This window comes from Epinephelus fuscoguttatus, linkage group LG19, assembly GCF_011397635.1.
Source record: "Epinephelus fuscoguttatus linkage group LG19, E.fuscoguttatus.final_Chr_v1".
In the NCBI taxonomy this organism is placed as follows: domain Eukaryota; kingdom Metazoa; phylum Chordata; class Actinopteri; order Perciformes; family Serranidae; genus Epinephelus; species Epinephelus fuscoguttatus.
In genome coordinates, this window is record NC_064770.1 from 3,132,261 (window position 1) to 3,154,635 (window position 22,375).

At 40.4% G+C, this 22,375-nt stretch overlaps 1 protein-coding gene across 3 annotated transcripts in view; it reads right to left on the reverse strand.

Moving 5' to 3' along the window:
* Positions 1-22,375, reverse strand: part of LOC125878814 (TANK-binding kinase 1-binding protein 1-like) — a 276,535-nt gene that overhangs the window by 24,953 nt on the left and 229,207 nt on the right. For 2 of the 3 annotated variants that reach the window (XM_049560216.1, XM_049560214.1), the window contains exons 2-5: positions 10,050-10,293; positions 9,815-9,946; positions 4,605-4,709; positions 4,293-4,443 (exon numbers count right to left, since the gene is read on the reverse strand). In XM_049560216.1, coding sequence (XP_049416173.1) covers positions 4,293-4,443; positions 4,605-4,709; positions 9,815-9,946; positions 10,050-10,283 — 622 coding nt within the window. In that variant the 5' untranslated portion in view covers positions 10,284-10,293. The remainder of the gene's footprint in view (positions 1-4,292; positions 4,444-4,604; positions 4,710-9,814; positions 9,947-10,049; positions 10,294-22,375) is intronic. The other variant, XM_049560217.1, reaches the window with a different exon arrangement.

Genomic DNA, 22,375 nt, shown 5'->3' on the forward strand with positions numbered 1-22,375 from the left:
ACATGTTGGAGTGGTGTGCATGGAGAGATGCTCTGTATTTATAGGGTTCAGATGGTGGTTTCCACCAGAACTACATGAGCAAAATGGTAAGAAATGTTTGTCAGCTCTAAGGTTTTAGCCTCTACAGGTAATTTCCCCATACATGACAACTGTACAGAGGGTTAATTTTTATATAATTCACCTGTTTAAATGTTATCAAGGCTATGCACTATTAAAGGCCTGGACGCTATGAGTGACAAGTGAGTGCTGTCCGTTGGCAAGTCGCTACCACTGTGTCAAGGTAATGTCAGGTAATGTAACCGTGGCGTAACCCCAGATTCAGAGTATTAGTGTAGCTATAGCTGTCACCATTTCAGTGTGTTTTTGTTTGGTTGTACTAGAGACCTTCTAAAGGGCTGTACACATGCTGCGTTTTTTTGCTCCTCAAATTCATTGTTTTCAATGTAGATGCATATCAGGCACGCTTAAATGCCAGGGCCCGTATTCACAAAGATTCTCAGAGTCCTCTCAGAGAGCTCCTAACTTAGCCTAAAATTCTTAGCAAGGAATCTTAGCTGAAGAGTGATTCAGGAAGTTTCTGAGAGCAACTCTGAGCAAAGAGGGGACAGAAACTTTTATCTTAGTGAGGACGTGTGGTTGACCCCGTTGCTAGGTATGACGCAGTCTTATAAAAGCTGTGATTGGTTGTTACAAAAAAAAATGCGCTCCTAGTCCGGCTTCTTCTCCGGAGCCTTTGTGCTCCACTGTCTCTCAGATTAACTCATATCGCAGCGGTGCCTGGACAGCGTGACGTGTGTGGTTGTGCTGCTGCCGTGGTCCTGCCAGATGCCTCCTGCTGCTGCTGCCATCATTAGTCATTAGTCATACTTCTACTGTTATTATACACATATGACTATTGTCACACATGTATACTGCCAGATATTAATACATACTTTCAACATACTGTACCACAGTAGCCCGAACTATAACTATAATATTATTACTTTCAATAATGTTGTTGTAAGCTACTGTCATTACCTGCATCTCTCTGTCTCTCTCTCTCTCTCTCTCTGTGTATCATTGTGTCATGTGGATTACTGTTAATTTGTTATGCTGATCTGTTCTGTACGACATCTATTGCACGTCTGTCCGTCCTGGAAGAGGGATCCCTCCTCAGTTGCTCTTCCTGAGGTTTCTACTGTTTGTTTTCTCCGTTAAAGGGTTTTTTTGGGGAGTTTTTCCTTATCTGCTGCGAGGGTCATAAGGACAGAGGGATGTCGTATGCTGTAAAGCCCTGTGAGGCAAATTGTGATTTGTGATATTGGGCTTTATAAATAAAACTGAATTGAATTGAATTGAATAGTAATGAATGGACAGTGAAATCAACCATCATAGAACTTAGACTGTAGGCTATTAAGAAATGTGTAATCGTGAAAATAATTTTATGTCATGATGATGAAACTCCAATTGTTACATAGCTTCAAAATGTTTGAACGTACCTCATTCACATGCCGATTATTATAGCCTATTGATTTGCTTATTGTTATGTTTACTCGCCATGCTGGTAATTTTACTACTTAATCTATTTGATATTAATGGTGGACGCAGACTCAGCTGTCAGCAATTACTGTGATTGCTGGCCTCCTTGTAAAAAGCGGTTTGATTTGGCAGAATGACCAAAACAGTGAATGAAATGGGGAAAAAAAGAATGAGAAAGCCAAACTGGACAGAAGAGCAGTGCCTGCTGTTGGTGCAGCTCGTGGAGGAGAACAAAGGAGTTTTAAGAGGGAAATTCGGTCCCAGGATCACGGCACAAGGGAAGAGGCAGACTCGGGAGCATATTGCCCGACAAATCAATGGGTCGTTCCCTCTCCTTTTACGCACAAGCGATGAGTGTGAGAAGCGCTGGTACGTGCTGCAATCCAAAGCGGGCGTTATTGCGTTACTATGCTGAGTGGGAAAAGTAAGCTAATCCCTGATGAGGTCACCCACAAACATTATCCCTGCACTATCAAGCCGGTAGCGTCTTATTAAATCACTGTCGTTCAATATACGGAGAATATCTCTCCTTCCTCTCTGTCTTTCCGCCATCTTCTCTGTTTAAGACACTCTTAGGCTTCTTAAAAGTCCTCCTCCTTCCTCTTAACAGTTTTTCACCTTAGGAGCTCTCTTAAGGCCTAAGATGCTTTGTGAATAACTTTTATCTTACCAAGGGAAAATTATAAGAAAAATCTTAGAATTCGAGGAATTCTAAGATTTTTCTTAGAAAGACGTCACTAAGAGTTACTTTTAGTCTTAGGATTCTTTGTGAATGTGGGCCCAGAGTGTCGCTGTTGCAATGCACATGCAGTTCAGAGCACCTAATTTTCAGGGCTGCAGGCTGCACCCTGAGATAAACAGAGTTCAACTTTTGTAACGCAACAGCATAAACCACATGTGACGGGGAACAACCAATTACAGCTGGCAGATATCTTTTCTTTCTTCCGTAAATACCAGTCTGTGGTAAATATGGAGAAGTAATTGATCATTTAAGTGCAGAGCTATCAAGAGCATCTGTCCAACTCAATATTTTTGGCCTAATACACACTTATAAAACAGTGCAGGTAAGATAGCTGTGAACTCAGGATTTCTGGTAAGTAGGCTATTATATGGTGCTGGTTATGGTTGCTGAGCAACTTCAGACACAACCTGCCTCTGCGCCCTTGAAAGCTGGCACAGAGTAGCACCCTGCACCTGACCTTGCATTTTCCAGGTAGTTAAAGACGTGGCATGTGTACAGCCCCTAGAAAATCAGACATCCAGTTTTTCAGGTAAGCACATTTTGTTTTAAATGGTTCAAAGACAGTTTTTTTTAAACTGGCAAAAATTAGCATTAGTATTACCATAATTACCCATAGCTGTAAATGCACTGTGCTATCCAAGCTAGCATCTAGCACTAGGGTTATCTCCACCCTCTTGTCCAAATATGGTCATCGCTGGCACCAAAAATCCAAGATGGTGATGGCCAACATGCAAAACTTGAGGCTAAAAAACAAAGTCCACAAACCAATGGGTGACATCACAGTGGCTACGTCCATTTATGTATACAGTCTATGTGATGCCGTAGAAGAGTCCCATTTACAACTAGCACATCCACTGTGTAGTATTTCTGCTTTGTGTGGAAGCTCGTCTGGGATGCTACTGTACATTAGAATATTAGAAGCTCCGCCATGCTCCAGTGGATATGGGGAAGCTTACACTCCAGCAACATGTTACCTGACATGGCCTTATGTTCACCACACTTAATTTTTTTTTTTTTTAAAGATTATTTTTATTGGCTTTTTGCCTTTATTGACAGGACAGAGAGTGAAATGGGGAGACAGAGAGAGAGTGGGGACTGACATGCAGCCGAGCCGGATTCGAACCCGCAGCCGCTGCGGCGAGGCATGGTCTCTATACATGGGGCGCCGGCACTGTCCACTATGCTACCGATGCCCCGCCACACTTCAATTTTAAGTATGCACTGCAACAAGGCACCTAACATCAATATCAATAAAAGAGGACTCTTTTTTTAGGCTACATTCTTCCTGATCATACTTATGACACTACGACTGACTAACTCCACACCACAATGCAAGAACAATGCTGTTACTTTATTTCAGTGTTCTCTACGTGGATCAACAGATGAAAATGGGGACTTTATGCCTGAGAACAACATAAAACTCTGTCTTCTATCATGTTATCATGTATGTAGCCATTACAGGCGTATTTAAGACCTTTTTCAGAGTTCACAACTCATGAATCTAACTTTGGCCTATTAGCTTAACAGAAGTAGTCCATGAAATCTGCAGAGACAGTTGTCATTTCAGCCAACAAAATGGAGGGTCACTGGCTAGAAATGAGAAGCTGCTTTTGTCTACCATTGTCTGAAATCAAGGACCCACTGTTTAAAAAAATACTACAAATTTCAGTGTTAAACCTGCCTTTGTTATCACTGTAACCTGCATGTGCAAGAAAGGGAAGGTTGAAACAGAGAGCGACAGTAAGGGATGGGGATTAGTAAATCATCAATTGTAAATTTTGTGGATTTAACTCTTAACTGAAACTGAGTCTTGACGTACTGTAGGAAGAGACTGGAGGGTTCATTTGGGTGACCTGACGCTTTAAGCAAGCGGTAGTGATATATAGCTGGTTGCACTGCTACTAATACTTCTATTATTATGAGTGATACTGCTTTCTGCTACTACTACTGGTATTATTATTACTGATCCTTCTACAACTGCTAAAACCATCATGATCTAACTGAGTCTACTGCTGATCCAGACAGAACCCACCTCTTGGTACGTCCAGGCTGGCGTGGAGTTGAGACTGATGGGTATCTTTGCTGCGGAGTTGAGCGCTAAGTTTCTGAAGGGAAGATTCTCTTTGTCTGAGAGCTGACTCCAGACTGCAGATCCTCTCCATGTGCTGCTCTGCCAGAGTTGTCTGACACACACACACAGACACACACACAGACACAGACACACACACACACACACACACACACACACACACACACACGTGGAAATTGCTGCTTAACACTAGCATTGAATATTATTACAAGGAAACGTAGGTATTTGTGTGTGTGTGTGTTTGTAAATGTTTACCATCTTGTCTAGGTCTCTCTGGACATTGCTTTTCTCCAAGTGAATCTTCTCATAAGCCTGGATGACTTCCTCCAACCTCTCCTCTCTTTCCTTACTCTTCTGAAGCTGAAACATAGGGACTTTGTTTTAACAGATAATTCTGGTTTACAACAAATTGGGTCTTTGTTCTGTCCATCCTTCCTCTCTTTGATACCACAGTCCTTTCTAAGTTAATTGGTGAAATCTGCAAAATTAGCCACATGGCTATAGGCGTGATTTATACTTGTAATTTCAGTTGTCTCACATCAGAATCAAATCCAGGTTAGGTTTAGGACACTGTCATTTACCATATAAATAAATGTATCAACAAATCTGTATCAACTAATTTTCAAAGAAAGCATCATAATCTGATAAATCAGTTGTAAATAATGCTGGTGAGCTGTTAACCTTACAGATTCAGCCATTCAGAATTTCCCCTCCTACCAGAAGACCTTTTGGCAGCAATCGGCTGAGTACCATTGGTCTTCTCCTGAAAGATCATGCCATGTATGACGAGGGTTACTTTAGCTAGGTCACTGTTCTTCAGGACTGGTGTCAGGCAAGTTTATTGGATGTAGCGACTACTATCAATAAACAAAGCCGCTAGGAGGCTGAGTAGGCTCTTACAGTACCTGTGACTCGTTCAAAAAAATCCCTACTGAAGTTCAACAATGCGTTTATGGTGATTTATTAAATAAACTGGATAACTAAAGCAAAATGAGACTAAACAAAGTATTACTGATGTGATCATGCGATTGCATGATTACGGCCAGCAGAAAATATCAGAGCCAACACTCGCCCTCTTTGTCTAAAAACCAAACATGGCAGTTAATGAACTGGTAAAATAATGTAAAACCACACCCGCACCGTGTCAGACAGTTACTACAGGAAGTGAAAGTGACCTAAAGAACATGTGCAGCCTAAACAAATACACAATGAGGGTTAAATACACATTCTGGCTCCTACATTGTAAATGAATGTGGCCAAAACAAGAGAACTCATCATACAAACAAAACCACATGGAACCATTCATATCCTCCCTGTCATACTCAATAATAAGCCTGTAGAAAAAGTAACACAATTTAAGTACTTGGGCACAAATATTGATCAGACCCTAACTTTTAATAAAAATTCAGACAGCATTTTTAAGAGAGCCAATCAGCACCTGTTTTTAATCATTTGGTGTTCACCAACACATACCTGAAATAGCATACAGAGGCCTGGTTAAAAGCATTTTATCATTTCACATTACAGCATGGTATGGCAACCTGAGTGCAAAGAGAAAAAAACAAGCTCTCTAGGATTGTCAGTATTAAAGGGAAGGTGATTGGCAAGTCACAGACACAACTCAGCAATATATTTGACAATGCTGTACACAGGAAGGCCAAACATATAATTGCCAATGCCTCGCATCAATTAGTCCCACAGTTTGAGCTGTTCCCATCTGGGCGTTGCTTTAGGGTCCCAAGAACCAATCGCAACATTATATTCACCTTATTTTCAAACACGGAAGTAAAAGTGATCAACTTCCGTGTTTTTGTGTGTGACTTCCGGTCAGCCGCTTTCCCTTACCGGAGCTAACGGTGCAAGCTAATTTTTTTTTAGTTTTCAATTGTTTATGTTAATCAATCAGTTAGTTAGTTAGTTAGTCTGTGTATTTTATATAGATAACTGTGCCCACGTTTCCGTTATCCGGTAATTGCCGGTAAAAATAATAAATAATTGCATGATAAATTGTAAATTGCACGTCAATCAAAAACTATGAACCAAAAAAGCACAATCTATCCCGAGTGAGACAAACTGCTTGATCCCCGTCTCCAGTGTACCAGCAAAGAACCTGCAGAACTGAATCAGCAAAAAATCGCACTCACAACTGTGAGAAATAAATATGTGAGGTGTACACTGCTTTTCTATCTTTCTTTCTTTTCTTTCTTTCTTTCTGTAAGCGACATACACTCCTAACACAGTACGGGTTGTTTTTATTGACTGAGTTGATTATAAAGCCATAGTGATGCGTGGATCGGCTCTGATAGCTCCCGAATCAGCATGTACGCATCAATCATCCAGCTGTTACAACATAATTGAGCTAGCAAAGCAGTTTTGTGTTGCTATGTGTGGTATTTATTCAGTTTTGGGAAATCACGATGTCTAGAAAGCATCAGTGGCTGCAGCTGACAGGTACAGCTAACAGCAGCAGCAAAGCTAACATCAGGACGTCATCCGTTAAAAGCCTCCCGTTGTTGGATACGACATGAAACTACTCCAGTTAGCTCAATCATGTTGTAAAGACATCCGCTGGAAAAAATATTTTTTTCACAGACCATTTATTGAGTTATTACAGACACCACTAACGGCTAACGGCTAACAGCTAATGGTTAGCCCAGCTAATCTATGATATCCATGTTATTAATTACAAAACGTGCACACAGAAATAGTAGCTAATGTTTGTTCAATCATTGTGTTTATAGACTTTACAAACATCAGATTAGTCTAAACGGTGATATAGTGACATGAAAAATGTGATATATATATATATATATATATATATATACAGTACAGGCCAAAAGTTTGGACACACCTTCTCATTCAATGCATTTTCTTTATTTTCATGACTATTTACATTGTAGATGTGTCACTGAAGGCATCAAAACTATGAATGAACACATGTGGAGTTATGTACTTAACAAAAAAAGGTGAAATAACTGAAAACATGTTTTATATTCTAGTTTCTTCAAAATAGCCACCCTTTGCTCTGATTACTGCTTTGCACACTCTTGGCATTCTCTCCATGAGCTTCAAGAGGTAGTCACCTGAAATGGTTTCCACTTCACAGGTGTGCCTTAACAGGGTTAATTAGTGGAATTTCTTGCTTTATCAATGGGGTTGGGACCATCAGTTGTGTTGTGCAGAAGTCAGGTTAATACACAGCCGACAGCCCTATTGGACAACTGTTAAAATTCATATTATGGCAAGAACCAATCAGCTAACTAAAGAAAAACGAGTGGCCATCATTACTTTAAGAAATGAAGGTCAGTCAGTCCGGAAAATTGCAAAAACTTTAAATGTGTCCCCAAGTGGAGTCGCAAAACCATCAAGCGCTACATAACGAAACTGGCACACATGAGGACCGACCCAGGAAAGGAAGACCAAGAGTCACCTCTGCTTCTGAGGATAAGTTCATCCGAGTCACCAGCCTCAGAAATCGCAAGTTAACAGCAGCTCAGATCAGAGACCAGATGAATGCCACACAGAGTTCTAGCAGCAGACTCATCTCTAGAACAACTGTTAAGAGGAGACTGCGCGAATCAGGCCTTCATGGTCAAATAGCTGCTAGGAAACCACTGCTAAGGCAACAAGCAGAAGAGATTTGTTTGGGCCAAGAAACACAAGGAATGGACATTAGACCAGTGAAAATCTGTGCTTTGGTCTGATGAGTCCAAATTTGAGATCTTTGGTTCCAACCGCCGTGTCTTTGTGAGACGCAGAAAAGGTGAATGGATGGATTCCACATGCCTGGTTCCCACTGTGAAGCATGGAGGAGGAGGTGTGATGGTGTGGGGGTGTTTTGCTGGTGACACTGTTGGGGATTTATTCAAACTTGAAGGCACACTGAACCAGCATGGCTACCACAGCATTCTGCAGCGACATGCCATCCCATCCGGTATGCGTTTAGTTGGACGATCATTTATTTTTCAACAGGACAATGACCCCAAACACACCTCCAGGCTGTGTAAGGGCTATTTGACCAAGAAGGAGAGTGATGGAGTGCTGCGGCAGATGACCTGGCCTCCACAGTCACCGGACCTGAACCCAATCGAGATGGTTTGGGGTGAGCTGGACCGCAGAGTGAAGGCAAAGGGGCCAACAAGTGCTAAACACCTCTGGGAACTCCTTCAAGACTGTTGGAAAACCATTTCAGGTGACTACCTCTTGAAGCTCATGGAGAGAATGCCAAGAGTGTGCAAAGCAGTAATCAGAGCAAAGGGTGGCTGTTTTGAAGAAACTAGAATATAAAACATGTTTTCAGTTATTTCACCTTTTTTTGTTAAGTACATAACTCCACATGTGTTCATTCATAGTTTTGATGCCTTCAGTGAGAATCTACAATGTAAATAGTCATGAAAATAAAGAAAACGCATTGAATGAGAAGGTGTGTCCAAACTTTTGGCCTGTACTGTATGTTAAAAGTTACTTAGGCTACAACCGGTGTATTTACTGTAGGCTATGTGTCTGTGGAACGCCTGTGGAACGAGTAACATGACCACTAACTTGTCCCCAAACAAACGCATGTTTCTGTTAGGCCTGTGTGTTTCACTAACGTTCTGTATGAATTATGAAGAATGTCAGACTGGCCAATCAGTGGCAGAGTTGGGCCCGGAGATTCAACTGACACAGAACCGGCACGGTGCCGGTTCCTGAACCTAATTAAGTAGGCTACTTACAACGGTATGAAAGACAATCTGATATTTTGTTTGTTATTGGTTATTTCCTTAAAAACTACGACTTTATTCTCGTAATATTATGACTTTAATCTCGAAATCTCCGATTTTTTTTCTTCAATGTGGCCCCAACACTGCGCCTAGGTTAGCACTACCAACATTATACTTAAAAAACTCAGAAATAAAAGAAAAGATCATCATCTAGTAAAGAATGATAAAACTTCCAGAACCCCAGACCTCTGAGAACATCATCAATCATCACACGGAGGGTTATAAGTGCAAATAAGACAAACCCCCAGGTTGGTCAGGAAACATTTTTCTGCACACAACACTCTTTTCTACATCTCACCAGAAATAAATCAGCTTCTCTAATTTCTTTGTACAATTTGTATAATGACAATACATTTGATTCTGATTCTGATTCTTATTTGTAGATGACTACATTCTCATCTGTTTCTCCTAAACCCCCCACTGGAGAAATAAGGAGCACAAGAATAAATCAGCAGAAGTTCTTTTGCTGTGCTCAGAGGCTTCTCTGGGTTTTCTCAACTCTGACAACATTTATTGTTTACAGAGTTGAGACTTGAATTTGATCACTTAACAATTTTTTGAAATTGTGCAGGCCCATTTATGAGCCAATAGAGTTTTGTTTTGGATCCCATTGTTATCTCAAGAGGTCATTACCTCAGACAAATGCAGACTACTGCAGTGAGAGAGAAGAAAGAGCTCCAGATTTCTTCAATTGCAAAATACCTCCTGAGTTAGCGAATTGATCCTCTGCTGTAGGTTGGTGGTCTCTGACTGTATTACACTGGTATCCTTGAAGATGGGCTCACAGGAACAGCACAGTATCCTCTCCTCTCCAAAGTCACCGATCACAGGAAACTGAAAGAGAAGACAGGAGATAGACTTTCCAAAAAAGAATGAATTCTCATATTACAAAAGTCTTATTAAATCTATAATTTTGTGTGTGTGTGCTGCTCTCCACCTTGACCTCGTAGTGTTTGAGCTTCCTCTTGATGCTGCTGTTCTCCCTTTCCAGACTTGCCAACCGGGTCTTAATGTCATGATAGGCAGCAGCCAGGGCCAATCCTGATGGTGGGTACATGTCCTCTGGCAGCCGATTGGCCGACCAGCTGATCCCCGGGACGCCTACATCATCTCTCAGCCCCTCGCCTCCTCCTCCCAGCAGCCCTAGTTCTCCTCTGCGGAATAGATCCATTGTCAGTTAACTGTGGAAGAGGGAAAAAAAGATTGTTTTTGGTCTTCGGGAAATGTAGCGCAGAATACACAGACAGTAATTTAGGCAGACAGACAGGAAGGCTAGTGGCCATGTCAGCTCAGCAAGTCACTTTGCACTCTCCACCTCACACAGCAGAGGCACTAATGGCAATCAGTTCACCAAGCCCCATGTCCTGGCAGAAGTGAGAGTCACTGAGTGTGTGTTTGTGTGTGTGTTTTTCTAAACTGCCAGGTGCCCACTGAGCCCCACAGGTTTACTGTTTGCCATCTGCTGCCGTAAAGTACCTCCTCTCTTCCCTGCCCCTGTCTCTCACCGGCAGTTTTCATGGTTACAGTTGAAAACTGATCCCTCATCGCAAAAAAAAAAAAAAAAAAAGAGAAAAATTTTCAGTTCAAAACCACACCTGCAAAAGATGGGATCAACTGGCTTCAAACCAGTTGTGATGTCACAAAAATCCTGCTGGTACATCCAGGTGTTAAACTGAGATTTGAGGTGAGCTCAGAAAAAAATCACCCCCCTTCAGTAGATGAATGTGAAACAAACTCTGCATAGTGAAGCTCAAACATCACAGTAAGATAAAAATAAGCCAAAAACATTTTTGAGTGAAGGGGCCTTTAATGCAAAACATATACATATTTGGCTGCTACAGTAACTACAGCACAGCAATATTGGTGTGTGGGTGTTATGCTCCGACCTGTAGAGTAACCCTGGTGTAGCATAAAATAAGAATAATGCAAGCAGCAGAGTAGGAGGGATTCTGCAAAGACAAAGATCTGATGAAATCTGGCTACATTAGATTAAATTCAACTATACTGCCATTGCACAAAAGTGCAAAAAGCAGTTAAGGGCAGAGTGGTGAACAGAAAAATATACATAATAATATACAGAATAAATAAAATGTGGAGTAAACAGTAAGGGGTATGAGTAAAAGGGTATGAATATGATAGTTTTACAGTATTAGCTGTATGAACAGTATTAAAAACATTTACAATGTGTATGAATACACATGGACAGCATGAGCATGGTAGGCAGTGCAGGCAAGTGTTAAATATGTAACCCTAGTGCAGAGTGTAAATATAAGTCATGTTATTAGTAAGAGATTATATACAGAATGCACAGCTGGAGGTATGATATGCATACAGTGAATACACTATAGATCCTAAATGTACAGTATACTGTAAACAGTGGTATACATATGAATACTAATACTGTGGCAATACTAATTCCCCCAAGTTTATTTGTATCAGGGACAATGTACAAAATAACATTAGTCTCAGAATGAGAAGAGATGCTTTTTACCGGATTTAGCTTACTAGCTACTTTCCACCCGTGGTCCCTGGGCAGGTGGGTAAGGACAATAAGAAGGTACAAAGTGTCAACATACAAAACAAAACAATCATCTATACACATGTGCACACACACACACTCACGCATCACAAACACTCAGGTACAAAACATATTTCATAACAGACGGAAATAGGAACATACATACATATTAACCCTATGAGCCCTAGGCATTTCTGGGGGCACTTTGGGCATTGGGGGGACAAATGTCCCCCTCAATGTATATGGTGACTACGGCCCTGTCATGCATGCATAATTGGGCTACAGTTGTCTGGGTGCACAAAGGTGAAGTTGTCTGGGTGCACAAAGGTGAAGTGGCTGGTCTTGTCATACAAAGTTTGATGGAGTGTCAACTGGACAATATGGAGATATTTGCATCTTGAAAGCCGGACTACAAATGTGGATAGACAGGGAGAAACACACACAAGCCTAAGACGTGGTAAGATACGATATTCCTCACTATATGAAGCGACTGATAACAAGATCTGTATAATGGATTTTGAAGAAATTCGTCAGGTTTTTATTTTGTAGACAATTAATCTGGATTTTGAGCATCATGGGATAACAGCACAATGGTGTGTGTGATATCACATGAAAGCTCTGCTCCTGCGCTTTCATGTGATATGCATGGCATTTCTGTGCGAGCCTGCATTCGCGAGTAATCCATCCAAGAGTAATGTGTGTGCAAAGCTGTATGAAAGCTCTGTTATACATAATTTTAGTGTAAATTTATCATTCTTTTCGCTGTGAAAACACTGGACTACCGAAAAGTGGTCTTGTCAGAAAGCTAGAATTCCGCTGTTTCACGTGATATGCGTGGCTTCTCGTTATGACGCACGGTCGCGGAGAAAATCAATAGAGAAGAACAGGTGTGAATTTGGACGCACTATGCGTCATTCAGGCCCATAGGGTTAAACAAATCCCTCTTTGATAATGATTAAATGCGTTTACAAATGGGGTAGAGGTTATGCTGGGTCTCGGGGAAATAAAACAGTAAATAAAATTACTATATAAGGCTTGCAAGCGTTAAGTTATCATTAAACTAGTCTCTATATACAGACTCTACATTCAGTGAATGTAGAGTCTGTAGGCAAACCCCAGAGATCTTGCCTCCGGAAGAAGAGCGGAAGAGCCCTGGTTTCCGGTTGTAGTTGTTTGTAGTCCGCATGATATTGACCAATCATGTTTGAGCCGGCTGCAGTTGTTGCCAGGTTAAATGGTCTGTGTGGTGAACTAAGGAGGCGGAACATAATTGGCGTCATTGCAAACTTTGAATCCATCACAATGGTTCAGCATATTTACTTAAACAGAAGTCGGAAACGGAAATTCGCCTCCTCCGCCCAAATCAAACTGGAATGCCAAAAAGTCTGGGGTCTGCCCCCAGAGGCTGTATTGCCGTCTTCCAGAAGTCAGACGGCAAATACAGCCGATGGGTTCCGAGAATGTCGTTAAATAAGCTAAGCTCTTGCACAAAAACACCAAGAGGAGCCCAGATGCATGTGACTTTGTGTAAAGGGATTCTTTAATATGCTTTATTTAGGTTTTAAGATGCACAAAATCACCCTCAAACAACACAGCAAAAGACAGCATTGAATTCTCAAACGGGCCTAAAGACCAGAGTTTCTGGCTGACAGTGTTTGCTAAGAGGCCGTTTACATGTACACGGTGATTTTGATAAATGGAGACATCTTCCTTCGTTTGTGCCCTTCATTTACACACAAACGGAGATTTCTCCTCTGAAAACAAATCTTTCTAAAAACTCCGGCCAGAGTTTTGGAAAACTCCGGTTGCGCGTTTGCATGTAAACTGAGATAAACGGAGATAAACGGAGTTATAGGCAGTCGACGTCACAGTATGTGCCGGAACTTGCGCCTGCGTCAAAAGTGCGACCTATGTTGCTACGGTGACAATGGATACATGGAAGGCTTGAGCCTCTCGTTACACTGCCACCTACAGGTTTGGCATGCTCTTGTGTATATATACACGGGTGAGTGTAAACGAAGATCTTTTTGAAAACAGAGACGGTGAAATGTCTGTTTATGAAAATAGCCGGCAACGTGTAAACGGCCTCTAACATAAGGTCTGCATTTGATTGAGGAAGGGTTGGAATGTTCTGGGTGTGCATTTCCTCTCCTCTCCAAAGCCTTCAGGAAGGGCGTTGTCACACCCTGATTGGCCCAGAGGTGAAATGCACCAAGCTGCTCTCCATTCTTAAATAGAAGTCAGAACCCACACCCTGCACAACAGGTGACCTGAATTGCCCTCTAATCAACTCCAGGCAACTGCAACATCCAGCCAAAAATGAACTCAAAAAGGGATTTGACAGCAGGTACCAGACAATGGGGACCACTACACTTTACGATACAATGACAGAGGTTAAAATATAAACATTGTTAAACGCAATATAGACCTAATATGACCAGATTTCATTATAATGTATCAAGGAGGAAAATTTGTGTTTCATTTGGCCATGGTAACTGTTGCACTGTAATAAACTATGGTGCAGGCCGACTGATACATTCACTAACTAATAGGCAAAATATGTATAAATCTGTTTTCTTTGTAAGTATAATTTAGTTTAGTTTTTTTTTTATTGGTTCCAATAGTGCTACTTTCATCTACCCTAAAACTTCAGTTATAAGCTAGTCCCTCTTACTAGCCTGGTGTGATACACATTCTGACAAATAGTCGCCTGTCTCAAAGAGACGCTTGGTCTGGTTGCCAGGCAGTTCATTCTTTTAAAGAAATTCCTTGGATGTATAAAGCCAGGTTGTTTGCTACCTTAAATTATGCGTCCATTCTACAATTACCCTGTAAGTTATTTATATTCCTTTAGTCCATAAGAGTCCTCAGATCAAAAGGGTTTCTCATAAAAATTAATCCAAGTTATGAGTATTTTTTTAGCAGGGTAAAGTGGTGTTGTGTCAGTTTACTGTTTCCATCATCCTGTAACTCTCTCTCTCTCTCCCTCTCTCTGATGTGCCGTTTGTCAGAGTTTGATCAAAATAATGATTCACAATTGATAGATTATCTGAAGCCTAATTTTTATACAAGTAATATTCATACTGGTTTAAATTAACTTTTTGATTGTATTTCCTGATCTTTACTGAACAACAGTTTGTGTGATAGGAATTAGAGGCTTGTCCCAAATATAAGCCTGTTGAGTCTGTTAAATCAGTGATTTAAGCAAATAATAGCCCAGGCTATGAACTGAAGTTTTACAGTAGTAGTATTTTTTTGCGTATTTAATTTTGTTGTATTGCCTATTCTTATTAACATACACTGAATATAATTGGATACTTTTTCTGTGTGTTTAATGCAAAGGAGGCTTCAGTCACGTGTCGTATATTGTCAAAGAGTCCTTGAATCCTTGATCAGCAGACTTGCCAAACTTCAGACAACATTGCCTAGATGATGCTGATTAATCACAATGAATTCACTTAAAAATCTGAAAACCTGAAAACAACTGCAAGTTAATTTAGTTCATTGTTGACAGCAACTATAACATTATTTTGCAACATGCTTTTTAAAACAGTGGATTTTTTCTTTACACTGGTGACTCTCTTTACAGCCTAAAAGCAGTAGGTATCTACTCCATGATGTTGCTCAATATTAAGTCACAACTACGCACTGCTGATTCACTGGTTACATTTTGTGCAACCAGCATCAGACTGTTATAAAATTACCATAGAACATCAAACATGTTGTTTTGATTACTTATTCTACTCAGTTTCTCCTGCACATCAACAGGTGTGTTGGGCACTGATACATTAGAAACTGTTCGTACAGCTCCAAGAAAAACTGTGAGTCACTTGTGACGGCAGTGCTGCACAGGTGTGCCGATCAGGTGTGCCGATCTGCAATGATCGTTTCAGAATGTGATCTGTTTTTTCCAAGAGCTGCAAACAAGGCAAACAAAACTCACCAATAGTAGACTACAAGCGATATAGAGAATATATTAGATGTGTTAACTGTGCATCCCATGCAATTTTTTGTAGTTGTGTTTAAATTGACAGCGAGACACACACACACACACACACACACACACACACACGCACTCAAAAACACACATGGGCAAACACAGACAGAGCTCTACATGTGATTAGTACAGAGCAGAGGTGCAGAATCGTGCAAAGAAATGTGTCTCTGGTGTGAACAGCCAGGCAACTGCTGACGGGCATCTGCGTGATAATTGACGCATTGGGGCACTTCCGCATCTTGTGTGAACATGGTGTAAATTGTCAGCTGTTTCTCAACATTTATGTGCCTGGGCAGTTAGGCCTAATAATCAGTTGTTTTTGTTGTTTTTGCATATTTCCCTGGTGGATGCAAACTGAGGCAAAGACATGTCCACTAGAGTTTAAAGTGTTTCCACTCCAAAAATTGGTGCTTAACCCGAGGCTCTCGACAGGAAGTTTTCTTTACCTGGTGTCTGTTGTTGTTAAGGGTTCGGGTTAACCCTTCTCTTCTGTAGTGGAATTAAAATCATGTTATACATGCGTCTGTTTTTCAGGGTGCAACGGCTGTGCCTGAGATAAACAGAGGTCAATTTTTGAAACACAGCAGCATGCACCACATGTTGTGTGATGAGGACTAACCAATCACAGCCAACAGATATCTTTCCCTTCATTCGTAAACATCAGTCTGTAATAAATACGTAGAATTTGGTCATTTTATTTCCGGGCTGCCAGAATAGAACAGAATAGAATATAGAATAATAACATAGAAACTATTTTGATCATTTTAACTGAAGCAAAACACAAATCTAACTCTCTCCCCTTCACACTGTTTCTCCCATTTTGTGTGTGTGTGTGTGTGTGTGTGCGTGTAGATAGTAAAGGCAGCAGCAGTAGCAGAGGGGGTGGGAGGTCAAAGCATTTCTCTGCAAATAACTCCCACTCTCACAGCCCACAGACTTGGTCTCTCATTCAGCCCACATTCAGTGTCTATCCTCCATCTATCCAGCTTTTCCTCTATACCTCCCTCTCAGTTCTATTGACTTTTTAATGCTGGAGCTCACACACAGTGCCACCCAAGGGCAGATCAGAACGGGACCATATGTCTTCATCACATGGTTGTTTCATTTATTAATGGACTAACAGTCCGATTTACCCACAATCCATGCAGTCAAACGCTACACCCAGTGGACTACCTCATCATCAGTGTGAGCACAGTGCAGCATTGACCACATAGTTACAGAGATAATGCAGCCATCAGTGTTTCATTTAATTTACTGTATTAACTATTTAAGATAAAAAAATGTACAAAGAGAATGCAAAATGAAACAAAAAAACACTTTAGAAAACAAGAGTGAACACGGCTGTAGGTTCAAGAGTCAAATAAGGCAGCATTAAGACAAAGTCAAATGTTTCTGTAACAGAATGCCCCAGAACGGTAGAGAGATGCAGAACTTATATCTGGCAATAGGCAATATACTTACCATAAAACTTCAATTAGTAGCCTGGGCTATGATTTACTTAAATCACTGAAACCAGCAGGCCTATATTTGGGACAGGCCGCTATATGGGACAGAAAACTGTTGCTCAGCAAAGATCGGGAAATACAATCAAATTGTTCATTGAAACCAGTAAGAATATTATTTGTATAAAAATTAGGCATCAGATAATATATCAATTATCAATCTTTCATTTTATCTAACTCCTACAGACAGTGCATCAGAGAGAGAGAGAAAGAGAGAGAGAGAGAAACAGCACTTGAAGATGATGGCACCCAGTAAACAGACACAACACCACTTCATCCTGCTAAAACAGTATTCACAGCTTGGATTAAGTTTTACGAAAAACACGTTTAATTCTTTTGATATAAGGACCCTTACAGACTAAAGGAATATGAATATGGGCTGAAATATGTGCCACCAGAAAGTGAATTTGAATCATTTATATTTGAATTTGAATTTCTAAACTTGAATAATTGCACTGAAAAACTGAATTTGAATCACATCATTTGAAATTGTATTGTTAAGTTTCCAGCAGCCTTCAGTCCGTACAGGAAGTCACAGACCATAGGCATCATTTAGGTATGGCAAGGTATGGAGGCTGCCATACTTTGGAATCGGGAGAAAAAAAAGAGAGAGGTTCTGTAGTCATCTTACTCGAGGCGAACTGGCTGGTTGTTTTCATTGTACTGTATTGCACTTAAATAGGTCAATAATATACTCATCAGTGACTATTTAAAGAATATGTCCCTACAGAGAGTTAAGGAATCACATAGCCTACTGATATTTTGGTGTCTTATTTTACAAATATTTTTTATTTTATTTTTTATATTTATTTTATTATTTTTTTTTTTTTAATATTATTTATTTTAATATTTTTGTTAATATTACTACTCGTGTGATGCACAGACTAATACTGGTAGTTAACATCCTGTTTTACAATCCTGTTTTAATGTGTAATGGTTATGGTAATGTCAGATTTTCCACTGCTTTGAATTTTTTTTTTTTTTAAATTTGCATCAAGTTTTGTCCAACCTCTACAATACATGCTTGAACATGTACATTTGTTTAGTACTGTTTTTCTACAGCTCCTTGCCAATTTCTTCTTGATTTGGCCTTCATAAACCATCATTAGTATTACATTTGTGCACAAACTCAGCTGATAGGTGAACTACCAGGTCTTAGTCATACTGCAAAATCTGATAGCATTTTACCGTATATTGTAAGTGGTCATAATTCAGTGGTCATGAGTTTCACTCAACATTTTGTATAATTTATATTTATACAAAGCCCTAATATTTCTCAGATTCTCAAAAAGGCCAGTACTCAGATTATCTGTCACACGGATGCCAACTATTGATCTTGCATATGCATGTGAATCCTTTTATCATCAAATGGTTTTACTCCTTCTTGACTAACAGATCCCAACAGATTAAGGTTAATGGCACTTTCTCGGAGACTAAATTCTGTAGCACAGGAGCTCCCCAAGGGTGTGAGAGCTCACCATTTTGTTCACACTGTACACAAATGAGTGTAGGAGCTCACAGCCCGATACCCATGCAATCAAATTCTCCGACAACATACTGATTTTAAGCCTGCTGCAGGATGGGGACTCGCCCTCAGTGTATCACAATGAGGTGACAGATTTTAAAGTCTGGTGTGACAGTCATCACCTCATTCTCAAGACCAATAAAACAAAGGAGATCATTTTTGATCCAAGAGAGGTGAGAGACCATGACCCTGTTACCATTGGGAACTGTGTAATTGAGCAGGTGGAGTCTTATAAATATCTGGGTGTCATTTTTGATTTTAACTTGAAATGGAGCAACCATGTTGATTTTCCATGTTCCAAGCTGGCCCAAAGAATTCACTTTCTTAGAAGACTAAGACTGTTTAGAGTTAACCCTAACATCATGCTAACATTTTAAAATGCTGTGCTGAACATCATTAGATATGGTTTGGCAGCTTGGTACAGCACTGCCACTGTCCAGCTAAGAAACAGAGTAATGAACATGATCAAAACTGCCATGAAGGTGATAGGCAAAACTGTTTACCCTTCCCTTCAGAACACTTTTGAAACAGTGGTGGTCAGACAGACACACAGGATTCTTATGGACCCAACAAATATTTTACTGCCTGAATACCACCTCCTGCCTTCAGGCAGACGTTACAGGGCTAGCAGGTATAAAGGCAACAGATACAAACTTTCTTTTATACCTACATCCATAGTGCTCCTGAACATAAAAACAGCTGTTCCATCCGTAGTGAGGAATAGTCTCAGTCGAAACATGGTCTTAGTCTCCTTTTAAATTTAGTTTTTCTCTTTTTTTATTTATTTATTTATTTTTTTAAATTATTTTAACTGCACAACTCTCCTTTAACTTTCTTTTAACTTCTCATTTACACTTTACGCTGCCAGGCTTAGTAGTGGCTGACGCCTGCATGGTAGTCGCAAACACAGCATTCTGGTACTGTTGTCTTATTGCACACCATGTGTACTTGTAAGTCTTTAGATAAGACTTTGTGTATTATTGTTTGTGTACTGTGTGTTGTGTCAATGTAAATGCAGTATGTATGCACTCTGAGCCCAAGACGAATTTCCTGCAAAGGACAATAAAGTTTATTTGATTTGATTTTGATTTGATCTTTTATTATATACATTCTAAATTACTGCAAATACACATTTCAATACAACTTTTGGTACTAGAATAATTAAACCAATTGCTTTTCAGTCCACTAGATGGTGTTGATGTTTTTTTCCTGGTGAGGTCAGCAGAGGTCTCAGTCAGCCACATTTAGCAGGAAGTTCATTAAAACAAAGATGGAAGCACCAGAGAAAGAAATCAGAAATGCGCCATCAGCTTTTAAATCAAACATATGGACTTAATTTGGATTTTTTAACACAGAAGGAAAGAAGGACTTGGATATGACACATGTGATTTGCAAGCACTGTCATATAAGAATGAAATACTCTGGGAAAACTACAAACATGAGGGCTCACCTCACACACCACCCTCCAGAGATAGCTTTCGCGGCTGATGCCCAAGTTAACGCTTAACCACCTCACCTGAAAAATCAACCAACACTGCGGCACACTTAGCTTGACGAAACTACCATCCAACTCTGAGAGAGCAAAGATAAAAAACACAGTCTATCACCTACTTAATGTGCAAAGATCGGCGTCCATACAAAAACAATGGAACCCAGGTATGTGACTCTGTCCTGATGTTTTGTAACCAACACAGCTGTAGCAAAGCTCTACAGAGAAGTGAAGCATAAAGTTGAGGAATCTTTCAGTACAGCAGGAAGGGTGGCATTAATGTGTGATGCCTGGACTTCAAGGTCAGTGGATTCATATGTGACTATAATGGCACATTATCTCACAGAGGACTGGCGACTGCTGTCTCATGTTCTCAAACTAGAGAACTACACGAAAGTCACACTGGAGCAAACTTTGCAGACCTCATGCAAAATGCCGCACAAGAATGGGGGATTGTGGTTTTAACAGACAACGCTTCTTCTTCTTTTTTTTTCTTTTTTTTTTTTTTTAAAGATATGTTTTTGGGCATTTTTGCCTTTAATGTATACGACAGCCAAGTGTGAATGGGGGGAAAAAGAGAGGAGGTTGACATGTAGCAAAGGGTCACAGGCTGGACTTGAACCTGGGCGGCTGCAGCAACAGCCTTATAGCCTTATATATGGGGCGCCTGCTCTACCACTAAGCCACCAAAGCCCCACAGGCAATGCTTCTAACATGGGTGTTGCCATTCAGTTAGCGAGATACCAACATGTGAAGTGTTTCATTCACATGCTTAATCTGGCCTAACGGAGGGTATTAAATCTAACAACAGTTCAGTTTGTCAGGCGTATACAGCATTTCTGATAGGTTTTATGACAGTGCTGGTCAGTCTGACTGCTTTGCATCACATTTTGCTGCAATAAGAATTAAGTCATATGAACAGAGTGGATTGATGGGCATGTAGGCGGATAGATAGATAGGTATAGTAATTGTTTTGGACTTTTTTCAAATTTAATATAGGGGTATGTTTTAAGCGTGTTTTTTTATTTTTTATTTTTTTTTTTATAAATCTTGACAACCCAAGTAGCAACGTCCAGAGATTAAAAAATTAGGCTGAGGCAGATGTGCTAAAAACTGCAGTTCCTCTAATGGCCACTTGAGGCTGGTTCCAAGCTCGAGTCAATCCTCACAGACCCTTATATTAAAATGTCCAACCTTACAGCAGAAATAAACACATTTAAGGCCTGATACAATTGTATTTATCAATGAAGCCAGAAGAAACTAATCAATTACCTAAACTTCAAAATTGCCTTAAAGACATAAAAACCTGGATGAGCACCAATTTCCTGATGTTAAATTCAGACAAAACAGAAGTTATTGTTCTTGGCCCCAAACAACTCAGAGACTCTTTATCTGATGACATAGTTTCTCTGGATAGCATTGCTCTGGCCTCTAGCACTACCGTAAGAAACCTCAAGGTACTATTTTATCAAGATTTGTCTTTTAACTCTTCATCTGCGTAATATTGTGGAAATTAGGCCTATCCTAACCTGAAAAGATGCAGAAAAATTGGTCCACGCTTTTGTTACCTCTAGGCTGGATTACTGTAATTCCCTGTTATCAGGTTGCTCTAATAAGTCTTTAAAAACTCTTCAGCTAATTCAGAATGCAGCAGCACGTGTACTGACAGGAACTAAGAGGCGAGAACACATTTCTCCTGTTTTAGCTTCTCTGCACTGGCTCCCTGTAAAATCCAGAATTGAATTTAAAATCCTCCTCCTAACTTATAAAGCTCTAAATGGTCAGGCTCTGTCATATCTTAGAGAGCTCATAGTGCCATATTATTCCACCAGAACACTGCGCTCTGAGAATGCAGGGTTACTCATGGTCCCTAAAGTTACCAAAAGTAGATCAGGAACCAGAGCCTTCAGCTATCAGACTCCTCTCCTGTGGAATCATCTTCCTGTTGCGGTCCAGGAGGCAGACACCATCTCCACATTTAAGACTAGACTTAAGACTTTCCTCTTTGACAAAGCTTATAGTTAGGGCTGGCTCAGGCTTGCCTTATACCAGCCCCTAGTTAGGCTGACTTAGGACTAGTCTGCCGGGGGACCTCCTATAATACACCGGGCACCTTCTCTCCCTCTCTCTCTCTCTCTCTCTCTCTCTTGCTCTCTCCCTTTTGCTAACACTCGTGTCCTGTTACTGCATCTTGCTAACTCAGCCATACTTCATGTCCCTAACTCTGCTTCT